General features: G+C 49.2%; 1 protein-coding gene across 2 annotated transcripts in view; it reads left to right on the top strand.

The window, feature by feature from the left end:
* The window catches only part of CPNE4 (copine 4), a 1,366,646-nt gene that overhangs the window by 1,242,112 nt on the left and 110,382 nt on the right, over window positions 1-14,152 (top strand). For both annotated transcript variants that reach the window (XM_085630665.1, XM_085630664.1), the window contains exon 14: window positions 8,095-8,228. In XM_085630665.1, the coding sequence (XP_085486791.1) occupies window positions 8,095-8,228 (134 nt within the window). The remainder of the gene's footprint in view (window positions 1-8,094; window positions 8,229-14,152) is intronic.

The raw sequence follows: 14,152 nt of genomic DNA, 5'->3' as shown, positions 1-14,152 counted from the left end.
TTGTGCTCCCCTATACGAATCTTCGCTGCTCTTGTGGTCATACCCACATATCTCATGTTGCAAGGGCAGACGATGGTATAGACACAGTTGGTCGTGTTGCAATTCGTGTGTCTTGTTTGGCGCCAAGGTGTATCGAGGCCCAAGTCGATTTCTTTTGAAACCATGGTCTCAGCACATGTGGAACAAGAGCCACACGGATAATGGCCTACTACTGGTGGTAAGGACCAGAGTGTTGTTTGTGGTGTGGTTTGTGGTTTTGGCCTAGTGTGTACCAGGTGGTCTCTCAAGTTCTGCGTTCGTCTAAATGCGAACAAAGGTGGTGGGCCAGGGTCAAATGATCCCGAATTCAGTATAGACCAATGTTTTTTGATGGCCTTTCGTACATTGTTGGAACTGGGAGTGAAGGTTGTTACACAAGTAATAGTGTCTAATGCAGGTTTTTCTTTTATTTCAAGGAGAGATTCCCTGGGGCTGTTCCTGGCTCTCTTATGAGCTTGGCGGATGATGTTTTTGGGGTATTTACGTTGAGCCAGATTGTTACTGAGAAGATCAGACTGTATCTCAAATTCCTTTCTGGTGTCACAATTCCTCCGCATGCGTAGGAATTGGCCAACTGGAAGGTTATTTCTGAGTGCTCTAGGGTGGTGACTGTCATAGATCAGGAGATTGTTCCTGTCTGTCGGCTTCTTGTAGTTGGTCGTGTGTAGGCAACCATTTTCCAATGATATAAGGAGATCCAGAAAGGGAATTTTTTGGCGTGATCTTGTGCTGGTAAATTTCAAATAAGGGTTGAGAGTGTTAACCCAATTGCAGAATTCCATGCACTGTTCTTCAGTCCCTCGCCAAAATAGAATGACATCGTCAATGTAACGACGCCATAAATGAATGTGTTCATTAAAGGGGTTGTTCTCTCCTAGAATGTGTTGTTCCTCAAAATGAGCCATGTAAAGGCATGCCAGACTCGGCGCGAATGTGCTTCCCATGCTCGTGCCTTGTATCTGGTGGAATAGTTGGGATTTGAAGGCAAAGAAATTTTCATATCATACCACAGGATGCCACATTGGAAGTATTAGAGGACACCCTCAGAAACATCAACCCTTGGCCTTACATCACCCCTATTCCATTCATTTGCGAATGTGCTTCCCTCGCTCTGAAAGAAAATTTCTTTGCCTTCAAATCCCAACTATTCCACCAGATACAAGGCACGAGCATGGGAAGCACATTCGCGCCGAGTCTGGCATGCCTTTACATGGCTCATTTTGAGGAACAACACATTCTAGGAGAGAACAACCCCTTTAATGAACACATTCTTTTATGGCGTCGTTACATTGACGATGTCATTCTATTTTGGCGAGGGACTGAAGAACAGTGCATGGAATTCTGCAATTGGGTTAACACTCTCAACCCTTATTTGAAATTTACCAGCACAAGATCACGCCAAAAAATTCCCTTTCTGGATCTCCTTATATCATTGGAAAATGGTTGCCTACACACGACCAACTACAAGAAGCCGACAGACAGGAACAATCTCCTGATCTATGACAGTCACCACCCTAGAGCACTCAGAAATAACCTTCCAGTTGGCCAATTCCTACGCCTGCGGAGGAATTGTGACACCAGAAAGGAATTTGAGATACAGTCTGATCTTCTCAGTAACAATCTGGCTCAACGTAAATACCCCAAAAACATCATCCGCCAAGCTCATAAGAGAGCCAGGAACAGCCCCAGGGAATCTCTCCTTGAAATAAAAGAAAAACCTGCATTAGACACTATTACTTGTGTAACAACCTTCACTCCCAGTTCCAACAATGTACGAAAGGCCATCAAAAAACATTGGTCTATACTGAATTCGGGATCATTTGACCCTGGCCCACCACCTTTGTTCGCATTTAGACGAACGCAGAACTTGAGAGACCACCTGGTACACACTAGGCCAAAACCACAAACCACACCACAAACAACACTCTGGTCCTTACCACCAGTAGTAGGCCATTATCCGTGTGGCTCTTGTTCCACATGTGCTGAGACCATGGTTTCAAAAGAAATCGACTTGGGCCTCGATACACCTTGGCGCCAAACAAGACACACGAATTGCAACACGACCAACTGTGTCTATACCATCGTCTGCCCTTGCAACATGAGATATGTGGGTATGACCACAAGAGCAGCGAAGATTCGTATAGGGGAGCACAAAAGTACCATAAGACGAGGCAAAACAAACACGAAATTATTGACACATTTCGCAGAACAAGGACACACGGCGAATAGCTTAAGATGGACCATCATCGTCTCCAATCCTAACTGGACAAAACGAACTCTGTTCAGACAGGAACAACGATGGGTCCACAGATTGGGATGTGACACCAGGGGCTTGAATGATGAAATTCCATGGGTCGAGCTGATATGACACCATCATTCCATTCCACCCATCTTATAAGGATCCATATCTTGAGATATTGTTCTAATTGCAGAAATCACGATCCTCAATGACACTAACCATGTTTGAACACTCCTATGCTTTATTCAGAAACTATAGATGAAAAACCCTTTATGATCACCAAAAACGGTTCATATTAGAGTACTCTGTGTTAGAATCCACATGGCACAATAACAAACTCCCCCATCTTAAAAAGACACCATACAGATTCTACTTGGCCTCACTCACATGCCGGGAACTTGTTTTGACATCCGCGACGTGTGCAACCACTTCTCCCTGCCAGACACACCCCCGGTCTCTATAACAACCGAATGTTCAACAATACCACGTCATGAACAATCCCCATGGTTACCAGGACTGACAAATCACATAACGACCAATACGGTCCGGCGGAACCCAGAATCACCTTGACTACGCATGACGCTACGTCATGACGTCATCATTCAGTGTCCCGGGACCGCCCCCACCCGGAACTAACAACCACGAATCAACGTACTTATAAACGGGGCTTCGAAGCTTCCCTCGTCCATCCCAGCATTGTTCGGAGGAGGGGTAGGTCACTTCACCCTTGGCGAAAGAGCACCCATGAGTATTCACTCGAATCCAATGAGGTGAGCTTATTCGCTCTGTTTCTGATGTCAGTCTATCGACACCATTGATAATCTTTGTTTCCCTTATCCAGTTTCTCTTTTTGCCTACTCCGCGCTGCTGATGGAGCCCATTCCCTATACTTTCAGGGTAGGCTGAATCATGTAGCTCTATACTTGGAAAAGAACATCACAATCAATAGCATTCCAATTTCACGTCATGACCGTTATTAGTCCCTTTACACAGGTTGTTGTATACTCATTGGTGGCACTCGAGTATTGTTAACAGACCCAATATTACTCGCACCCCACCATAGCGGTCTAAAGCATGATGTTGAATACGGTTCCAACACTAGTTACCTGTACTTGCATGCAATCATTGTGAAGCATGGATTTTACTTTACTGCTCATGCTGGGTTACAGTGCGATCACAATAGATCCTGTTTACCAGATGTTATGTTTTATTTTTCTCTCTCCCCTATCCATTTGTGTGTCTTTCTTTGTGTATTTCTACCCCATCCAGGTTGGGTAAAGGTTATCCATACAAGAAGGACTACCTACCAGCGCGAGGACGCTGCATTTACCTATTATTGAGGTATCACAGGTTTACAACACAGAACCCTCTTTTGAAACCTGTTCCCCTTCATTCACTATTGTTTCATTCACTTATAGTTCGGTCCTGACGAAGCGCATCGGGATCCCTTAAGGACCCACCTTGAAGCGCGAAACATGTTGACCAATTTTTATTAGGACTCACATGCACTTTCCTGAGAGCAGCAGTAATCATCACATCTGCCCTCTTTATTTCTTTTCCAAGAGGAGCTCCAGGATCACCATTTTAACCTTTACTAGGTAGAGTTGCGAATAAAGGTCAAATACTTTATCCGGTAATTTTTAAACACACCACTCACCACCTTTTAGATAGGCCCACACACCCCCATGCACAACTGCGGCGTCTCCGAACAAAAGATCTCCGACAAAGAGCCCTCTTGCGGGGCCCGTGGGGGACTGCAGCGCCACCCCCACGAGGAGCAACGCCCCATGATGAAGCAAGACACTCGAAAGGGTGTGTGAGGGCACTATATTCAAAAGGAGAAATTCCCCACTTTCTACCCGATCTGTCTACACTTCGAAAGTACACACTACCCTCTTTGGTAAATTGCAATTGCAGTCGCAAAACCTTCTTACATAGGGTTGTGAGTCGCAAATAGGAAGGGACGCCCTTTCCTGATTGCGAGACACAAAACCTATGTAGCGAGTCGCAAATAAATTGCGACTCGCTAAATAGGCTTTGTACATGGCCCTGTAGTTTTTTGCATGCGCAAGCAGGTCGCAAACTCGTTTGCGCATGTAAAAATGGGTCGTACATCTGGCCCTCGATTCTTAATGCGGTGACGAAATTTCTACATGCTGCTTGGTTTAGTTGCAACCGCATTACCTGTAGCAAGCAATGACACCTACTTAGCAGTAGTTGTTAATCGGCATGATCCTTGAATATCTCTGTCTTGTCTCTTTACACTTGCACTTCATCTGACTTCTACTGGATTGTGCCGCTGTTTTACTTATTTTAATGTATTTTATGAACTGAAGAATTTTACGGATTCCGCTTGTTAATGTGTTTAATAAGCTTAAAGAGGCTTTTTCTTTCAATCTAGTTGCCTTAAGTCATTATATTAACTTCCTTTTAATTAATAATAGCACTGGCATTATGCATGCGATGGTTGATTCAAGGACACCGTGGTCTTTTTATGCCAGCATCTTTAAAGAGCCTGAGGGTGGACCATTATCTAGTTGTTTCAAGCTAGTGATCAACTGTGTTTCCTCTACCACATGTATGCATGTGATGGATGGCACTATACATTTCATGTAACTGTTACAGTGTTGTATTATCTTTGTTTATATTGTGTGCTTTATGGATTGACTAATCTGAAATAAGCAAGCATGATGCTGACAAAAAAACTGGTCCCAGCACCCAGCTGATAGCATTATGACTCTAGACGGACAAGTCCAAACTAGACCTCCATATTGCTGATAACCAACATGCTACTGGGAGCTGGTCCCAGGCCCACTATAGAAACCTGACCCTCTCACACTAATGGCAGACTGCTCTCAGTTCTAGCAGAGACAGGCTCACCTTCATGAAACTGCTAGTGGCTCATTGATGACAACACCTCCTAAGAGAAGGTACCTCAAACCAGCCCAGGCTAATCCACTCCTTCCGCGTCACTGATCTCATGATTCCCGTCCCCCGCCACACTAAAGCCCGCGTGATGCCCACTGCACCGCTGAGAAGCAGAATGCGAGTCCACGACTGACGGTGCACATTGTTGCCTTACATCAAGGCTTTTAGTCGAATATTTACCTTTACTATGCATGCTTTACATCGCATGCCATTATATCACAAGTCATTTCAACGACTAGTTGTAGGGGGTGCGCTAGACTTAGGAATAGTATCATTTACTATTCCTACTCCAGTTTGTGCAACAGGAGGGAAGGTGTTGGAATGCAAATCCAACACCTTCCACCCCCTATAGCAGGTCATTGTAACGACTTGCGATGTAATGGTTCGCGTTGTAACAACGTGGTGGTTGTAATGACCGCGTTGTAATGCCATGTGATGTAAAGCATGCGAGCTAAAGGCTGTTTCCCTTTTAGTCCTACAACACCACTGACTGCAAGTTGACTGGCACACTGCGGCCAAAGTGTTTCTACAATACAAGGGTCATCTCAAAACAAACGGTAGACACACAAGTCTAATCACCACCAAGCAACAGGCAGACAGACCTACTGCATACTACATAAGTGGCAGCAGGACGCTTACTAGACAGACTAACCATCACGAAATTGGGACCTAAGAGGTGTTTTAGCTAAATGCTCCACTAGCTCAATTGCAGTGTTATGCAGTCTGTTTGACAGATCTCAAGAGCAGTCTCCTATTAACCTAGAAGGTTTTCTCACTCAGTGCAGGGCTTTTTCCACTCACTGCCATCTACAGGTCTGGGTGGAAGGTATGTTAATTGCATTACCTTCAGATCCGCTCCCTGCTTTGTGTTGGCATTTTAGATCATTCAACATCGAGGGTCAGTATAGGAACAGTGGATGAATGGCCTTGCCCTTTTAGAACTTTCCATTCTTTGCTACAGAAGAACCCAAATCCTTTTTTCTAATAAAGCTGGGATCCATGTCTGGAATTACACTGACAGTATCACCATTTGTTGGATGTGAAGCCCAGTCTATCATGGTGGAGTGTAACTCTCTGCTTAACAATTTCCTGTTTCCGATAATTCTTCTTCCTTAGCGTATGAGTGGGCAAAGAACAGGGCACAGGACACCGTGCATCATCGTTCTTCTACTTGTTTCTCTCTCCAGTTCACTGCCAGTGATCCTGTTACTTTCCCTCTTTCTTCTGATCTTCTGTTGCCTTCCTGTATTGATGTGCCTGGTTATCTTAAGGGGTTTTTTCTGCTTCCCATTTTTTCCTTTTAAGGAACTGAAGTTTTCTTAAGACTGATTATCAGTTACATCCTCTTACTCCTGTTTTCAACTCTGGACTGGAGTTGGAAAACCAAAGTGGCGGCCTTTTGATCATGTCAAGAAACATCCGTCATCAATGCTAAGAAAAGCTGCACTTGACACTGACACCCATGACAGTACAGACACACTGACTCATATATCACACAGGCCACAAACAGTCAAATTGCTATCACATTAGTGATAGCTTGAAGACGATTACATTGCTAACATGCCTTCTCTACAATAGCACTGACAGCATGATCCCTACCACACTAGTGACTGCCTCCACTAGACTACAGAGAAGCCATAAGCAACACACCACAATCAACCTGATAGCCACTAAGATGCTCATCCACTCCATAGCTTCCCTTTTCTTTTCTAAGTGTTATTGGTGTATTTGAGCCCTCTGCTGTGGGATTCCATCAATCTGTCTGACCAATAACAAGAGCTATTTTTGGTACTCCATTTTGCATAATGTGATGTGTTAAGACAGGAGTGCTCAATGCCTGTCTACTGGTTTATAAGGACACATTCTGACTATGTACATGATTCCAATTTGTATTCACTGTGTGTAAATCTATCAAATACTGATCATCTGCATGGAGCAGGCTCTCGTTGACTTGTAATGCACTGCATGCCGGTAGCAATAGTTGTTCCTTAGCATATTGTAGTAACAATTGGAAAACTCCTAATCGTTTCAAGTTAGCAAAGTCAGTGATTAGTCTGGGTACAGAGCGAGTCCAATACAAAGAAGCCAACAATGAAATCAAGGGCACTCAGTGATGTTCTGCAGGTTTAATTGGGGTCAGGGGGATGAGACAAGCTGTCATAATTCCACAAACCCTTGCACTAATTAGTTATGTCTTCAGGAGCCTCAAGAGCCAGATGTCAGAAGATCTCACAGTCCAGTAACTATTGTTTATATCTCTGTTAAAGACTGTTAGCACGAGCCACGGTTCATGCACCAAGACTTGCTTGTAAAACCCACAAGCAAGCTTGGCTTTCTTAACCCAAAGAGCAGACTGTTTTGCAGATAAACCCTTTTTGACATTGATGATGACAAGGGAGGTCAGCATGGGAAAATAAATTGTAATTAGTGCGCATATTGACAACCCCAGAAAATGTAACTGAGAAGCTGTTTCATGAACATCACATGGACTAATCAGAGGTTGAAGCTGCTACCACTTGCTTGCCCACTATGCTTCTGACCTCTTATCTCAGGGACCATGAAGGCACTGAACTCTTATGGTCATCTTTATTTTCAGAAGTTTCCCCTCATTCCCATTCCCTGCCCCATCAACAGTAAGTAGGAGGCTGTTGAGTTCCTAAGGATGAGTGAGTCAATGAGTCAACCCTATGTTGACATGGAGGGGCTCAAATAGTGTCTAATATCACACTAGTCGCCTCTGATATGTTGATGATAAATGTCCGTGTGTAGTCTGAAATGTGAGGTCACAGAGACAATATCAGGGCAATGTGAGAAGTGGTGATGTATGCGGCTTTGTATATAAATTCAGCTTCACTGTACTGTATCTGTGTTCTTCTATCTTTCTCAAGGAATTCAAGGAGTTGTTGAAGCCTATCAGAACTGTCTTCCAAAGCTGCAACTTTATGGTCCAACAAACATTGCACCAATCATTCAGAAGGTAGCCAAGTCCGCCTCAGAGGAGACTAACACGAAAGAATCAACGGTAAGGACAGGTGCCTCTCCCAGCTTAGTAGGGTGCATTGTCCTTAGGGTCAGACACTTTAACACAGATTGCATCCACATGCATGGACCAGGAATGGATTAGGCAGACAATACTTTTATCAAATGAAATGGTGAATCCAGACTGTGGAGTATCTGTGTTTTGTGGATGCAAGTTCAGTTTGTTGACCAGACTGGCACATGAATTTGAGAAGTAGCCTTCATGGCATTGTGCAGATACTAGACTGATGAACACAGTTACGCATTGCCAATTTTACCTGTCCATTAGCTGATTTAATCAAAATTTAGAACTTTAGTATAAACTTTTATGAATGTATATATGGAGAGTTTATATAGTGCAAACCTAGCTAGAAGGCAACAGAGCGCATTATAAACAGGGGTGGCCAGCATGGCTCGCGGGTGGGGGGAAGATGGGGGGGGGGGTCTCACAACTTGCTTTTCAATAAAAAATTAAATTTACCTTGCTGCCACCGCCGCCGGGACCCACGTCTTCTCTCCTACTCCCCTGTGTCTGAGTCCAGGTTGGAACAGGAAGCAGGCAGCCAGCCTCCCACCCCTAAGCCAATCACATTGCTGCAATGCACTGTTGTGATTGGTCTGAGCGCTGTGACACAGCACTCAGGCAGGGGCTGTAGGGGTTGGCATGTTCTCCATGCAGGCTGTAATGCAGCCTGCATGGAGAACAGGGGAGTGCACTTGACTGTTTTGGGCGGCCCGAGATGGCCGAACAAACAGTCATTGCACACAGGAGTGTTGTACCACTCATCCCCTGCAGCTCTGCCCCACCCCTTCATGCACTGCTGCAGCAGGAGGAAAAAAAAATATTAATAACATTCCGTTATTATCATTTTATTTTTTCCTTCCTTTGCTGCTCCTGGCAGTGCGCCGACGCTCCTCCGCCTTAGCAGAGGAGCCGCCACTGATTATAAAGGATGAGTTATTAAGAAGACCACAGTGGAGGTGAAAGGATGGGGAATGAGGACGTGAGTGTATGCAGGACAAATGAAATTACTAGCTGAGTTTTATAATCAGGAAGTTTATTCATGAATGAGGTTTTTCTAGAAGGGCAGGGTCTTCAGTTCCTTCCATATGGCAGGAGTGAGAAAGATTGCCATATCTGACTGAAGCGAGAGTTCCAGATCCTAGGGCTGTAGCGAGAAACATCTTGGCTTCTTGACACCTTCCTGCATTTTATGTTTCCAGCCTGATGAGGATGCTGCTCCAGCGATCCAACATATGTTTGCTGTCTTTGGAGGAAAATGGGTTGTAGATTAAAACTATGGAGTTGGTAAAAAATGTCCTTGATCAATGAGGTCCGTGGATTAAAACTATGGTGTGGATACAAATGTCCTTGATCAATGAGGCTCCTGCATTCTTAGGTAATCACAAATTAGGTAATGCAAAACCAGTAGCACCTATGGGCCTTTAGGCCCATAGGAACGCATGGAGTGGTATTACCTAATAGCAATTACCTAATTGCGATTGCTATTAGGTAATCATTATAGTCTTACTCCACTACGCGGAGTTCCACGGAGTTATGAAAAAACTCAGTGGAACTCCGCTACGCCACCCGCCCCCACAGAAGCAGGGCCGGGGCCTGGGCTCTGGTGGTCCCCGGGGTGTGGGAGCCCACATCCTGCAGCCAGCTGAGGGCCCGTGTGCCCGTGTCCCTCCCAGATGCCCCCGGCCTGGCTGGGTTGAGAAGCAGGGACCGGGCCCGGGGCCTGGGCTTCGAGCAGGGCCTGGGGTGCAGGAGCCCCTGTCTTGAGGGCTGCAGAGGGTCCATCTGCCGGTCACGGGGGTAGATCGGGTCAGGACAGGCCTCCCCTGCTTTGCCTGCATGTCAACGTGCCTGCGGGCAGAGGGTCAGAGTTCCGTTGGGGCCCCGCTCACAGCCCAGTGCCCAAGACCTAGCTAAGGGCTCTGATGAGCCCCCAGGAACCAGAACCCCCGATCCCTCCAAGGGCAGGCGGGAGCCCTTCCTTTAAGGCACAGGGAGGGCTGATGGGCGCCCTTCTGGTCCGGCCATCTGGTTCTGCCTTTACCTCCTTGGCCATCTGGTCGCGAGTAATGCTTTTCAATGGGGCGACCAGATGGCCGGGCTGCCTTGGAAGTCCCGATGAGGGCTCGTTTGCCTCCCCGATCCCAGCCAGAGCTCCGGGAGGTCTGCTGCCTCCACGCCTTGGGTCCCCTTTGTCATTCGGTGTGCACGGGTTACCAGAAAAGGTGCTACCCTTCCTCCGGATTACTAGGGACAGTGTACGCCGGTACCCCCGCAGGCTGGGGGCTCTCAGCCAGCGACCAGATGGGCTAGGGCCAGGCAAATACCTCCCCCTCCCTGTCCGGGGCTCCGTCCTCCTGCCCGCCGCGTGGCAAAGGGCCCAGGACGGGCTCTATTGGGCCCAGGCGCTCCTTCCTTGGGCATCCGGGCCTGAGAGCTCTGGACGGGCGCTCCCTACACTGGGCTCCGTCCTCCGCTCCGCCATGGGCCCGGGGCCTGTCGGGCGTTCCCCAGCTCGGCTTGGGTTCAGGAGCTCCGGCAGGGACCCTTGGTGGCCCTGGGGTGGAGGGTGCCCTACCTACCCCGGGCTCTGTCCTTGGGCCTGCCGCGTGGCAGGGCCCCTGGGACGTGAGCCTTGGGGAGGCCTCCCCTGCGCCTGTCAGCCTGGGACCTCTGGCCGGGCCCAGGGGACCAGGCTCCGTCCCCCTACTCCACCATGGTCCCAGGACGAGATCCTCTCTCGGCCTAGCGGTCCGCAGCCAGATGGACCAGGATGCCCCCCTAGCCCCAGCACAGAAATAGCCAAATGCCTCGTCATCTGATAAGTGACGTGCAGGAATGGATGAACGAGATTCCCACTGTCCCTACCTACTATCTAGCAAAACCACAGCAAAGGGAACAGGCTTGGCGGAATCAACGAGGAAAGAAGGCCTGTTGAGCTTGACTCTAGTCTGGCACTGTGAAGAGACATGAGAGGTGTAGGATAAGTGGGAGGCCCTCGGGCTGCCGGTGAAATACCACTACTCTTATCGGTTTTTCTCTTACCCGGTGAGGTGGGGGACAAACCCCATGGGGCTCTCACTTCTGGCTTCAAGCGCCTGGCTCCCACCAGGCGTAACCTGCTCCAGGGACAATGGCAGGTGGGGAGTTTGACTGGTGCGGTACACCTGTCAAACGATAACGCAGGTGTCCTAAGGTGAGCTCAGGGAGGACAGAAGCCTCCCCCCTTCCCACTGCTCCCACGCAAGTCGAGCAGGGAGGCGAGCAGCCCCAGGGAAGGAGCCTCCAGAGCAGCGGCCTCGGAGCACCTGGCCACCCTTGCCGTCATCAGACTGCAAGGGCGACTGGGTTCAGCTGTCTCAGGCCATCTTTGCGCTGGGTCGTCCCGGGCCATCTGGTCGCCTGGCTGCACGACCAGATGGCCCTGCGGGCTGGGTGACCAGATGGCCCTGCGGGCCGGGCGACCGGATGGCCCTGTGGGCCGGATGACCAGATGGGCCTGCGGGCCGGCCAGGCTGCCTCCAACTTTTGTCCTTCTCCAGGGTTCTGTAAGCCCCCACTATGTGGGGGCTTAATAGTCAAGGAAAATGGGCTCCCCAGGCAAGCCGGCTGGGAAAGGAAGAGGCCTGGGCTTAACCCTCCTTGGTTGCTGCCCACGGGCTCCGGGAACGTGGAAGGCACACCTGCCCGAGTCAGCACCCTGATGCACAAGGGCCTGAGTGTGGGGGGTGACAGTCAGTAGCCAGGGCAGGGAGGCTGCAGAGCGGGGAGGACGGCCTAGCTCCCTGCTGTCTCGGGGGCACGGATCAGCAGGAGGCCAGCCCTGCGTGAAAGGGGGGCCGAACCAGAGCTGGAGCCCCTTGAGAGCTTGGAGAAGCCCTGAGCAGGGGATTCCTGGGCCCGGTCTGGGATGGCAGCAACTTGTTGATGTCTTGTGCCACCCAGGGGGGTCCATCAGGGCCCGGGGAGGCTCTTCCCGGCCTGGCTGGATTCGGTAGCAGGCACCGAGATCAATGCTTGAGCTCCGTCCGGCAGGCCCTGGGGTGTGGGAGCCCCCCGTCCTGCAAGCCAGTCGAGGATCCGGGCGCTGGGGACAGGGGGTCTATCTGGGCCCGGGGAGGCTCTCCCCAGCCTGGCCTAGGGTTCGGAAGCCGGGACCGGGCCCTGGGCTTGAGCTCCATCCGGCAGGCCCTGGGGTATGGGAACCACCCGGTCCTGCAAGCCAGCCGAGAGTCCGGGTGCTGGGGACGGGGGTCCATTGGGGCCAGGGCAGGGCAGGGTCACCTGACCTGGCTAGGTTCAGAAGCAGGGAACGGGCGGGGGGGAGGGGTGGCTGGCTAACTCCGCTCCGCTGCGGAGTAGGAGTTTTGCCCTTTACTCCACGTTCTCAGCAGAGCGCGGAGTAGGCAAATCTCCGTACACTCCGCTGGTGGAGTGGAGTTCTCTGCCCGCCCCTAGTAAATATGTTATGCTGATGACCACTATATTACTCTGCATATTGCAGCTTCAGCTCATTCATTTTCATTTATTATCTTTTACCTTGTGATTTATGGTCATAAATAAACATTGGTTATTCATGGCTTATCTATGCCACTTTGCGGTTGCTTAAAGAAATGTTCCAGTGGTTTCCAATGAGGTCTAAGAGAACTTTGATCCAGGCCCTCATTATGAGTCGCCTGGATTATCATTGGAACAGTCTTCCTCTGCATGTTCGATCTTGTTCTGATTTTGGAAGATGCTGAAACCTGGCTCTTCTGAATGTTTACCTTTCCTTTTTGTTCCATGGAGCGCCAAGATACTCCTTTCAAAGTGAGTCGCACGCAAAATATAAACTCACTTAACATACCATAATATCAGCAATGGATGGTCCTGATATTCCCATGTTTTTAATTGTGAATTTCACCATGTGATGAAGTGTTTTCATATGAGCGTAATGTACAGCAAGCAAAGGGGACAACATACAAATGGACAAATATAAATAGAAAATCACTTCAGGTTAAAAGGGCTACAGGATCCTTATATTGGTGGAAAATTGCCCTGTAAGGTTAGGAAAGAGCTCAAGATTTGTAAGCAGCATGACCAGTGTGAAGGGTAATGAACAGAAAGGATTTCCAGTTCTTGGGAGCGCTCAAGAAGATGGTTTTAAGTGTCTGGCCCAACATGCTCTGGGCCCTGTTTAGAGCCTGCCTGCTCATGTGTCATGGCTGGTGCTGGCCTGCTCATGTGTCAGGGCTGGTGTGGGGCTGTTGATGTGTGAGGGTTTAGCTGCTCCTGGGTCAGGCATGGTTCTGTACTATACATGTGTCATAGCTGGCGCAGGGCTGCTGATGTGTCAGGGCTGAGCTGCTCCTGGGTCAGGCATGGTTATGGACTGTTCACATGTCATGGCTGGTGCTGGGCTGCTGATGTGTCAGGGCTGAGCTGCTCATGGGTCAGACATGGTTCTGGACTGTTCACGTGTCATGGCCGGTGCTGGGCTGCTGATGTGTCAGGGCTGAGCTGCTCATGGGTCAGACATGGTTCTGGACTGTTTACGTGTCATGGCTGGTGCTGGGCTGCTGATGTGTCAGGGCTGAGCTGCTCATGGGTCAGGCATGGTTATGGACTGTTCACATGTCATGGCTGGTGCTGGGCTGCTGATGTGTCAGGGCTGAGCTGCTCATGGGTCAGACATGGTTCTGGACTGTTCACGTGTCATGGCCGGTGCTGGGCTGCTGATGTGTTAGGGCTGGGCTGCTCCTGGGTCAGACATGGTTCTGGACTGTACAGGTGTCATGGCTGGTGCTGGGCTGCTGATGTGTCAGGCCTGAGCTGCTCGTGGGCCATGCATGGTTCTGGACTGTTCACGAGTCATTGCTGGTGCAGGGCTGCTGATGTGTCAGGTCTGAGCTGGTCATGGGTCAGGC

This window comes from Triturus cristatus, chromosome 10, assembly GCF_964204655.1.
Source record: "Triturus cristatus chromosome 10, aTriCri1.1, whole genome shotgun sequence".
Taxonomy (NCBI): domain Eukaryota; kingdom Metazoa; phylum Chordata; class Amphibia; order Caudata; family Salamandridae; genus Triturus; species Triturus cristatus.
The sequence above is the reverse complement of the archived record's forward strand: the minus strand, read 5'-3'. Positions and strand labels throughout refer to the sequence as shown.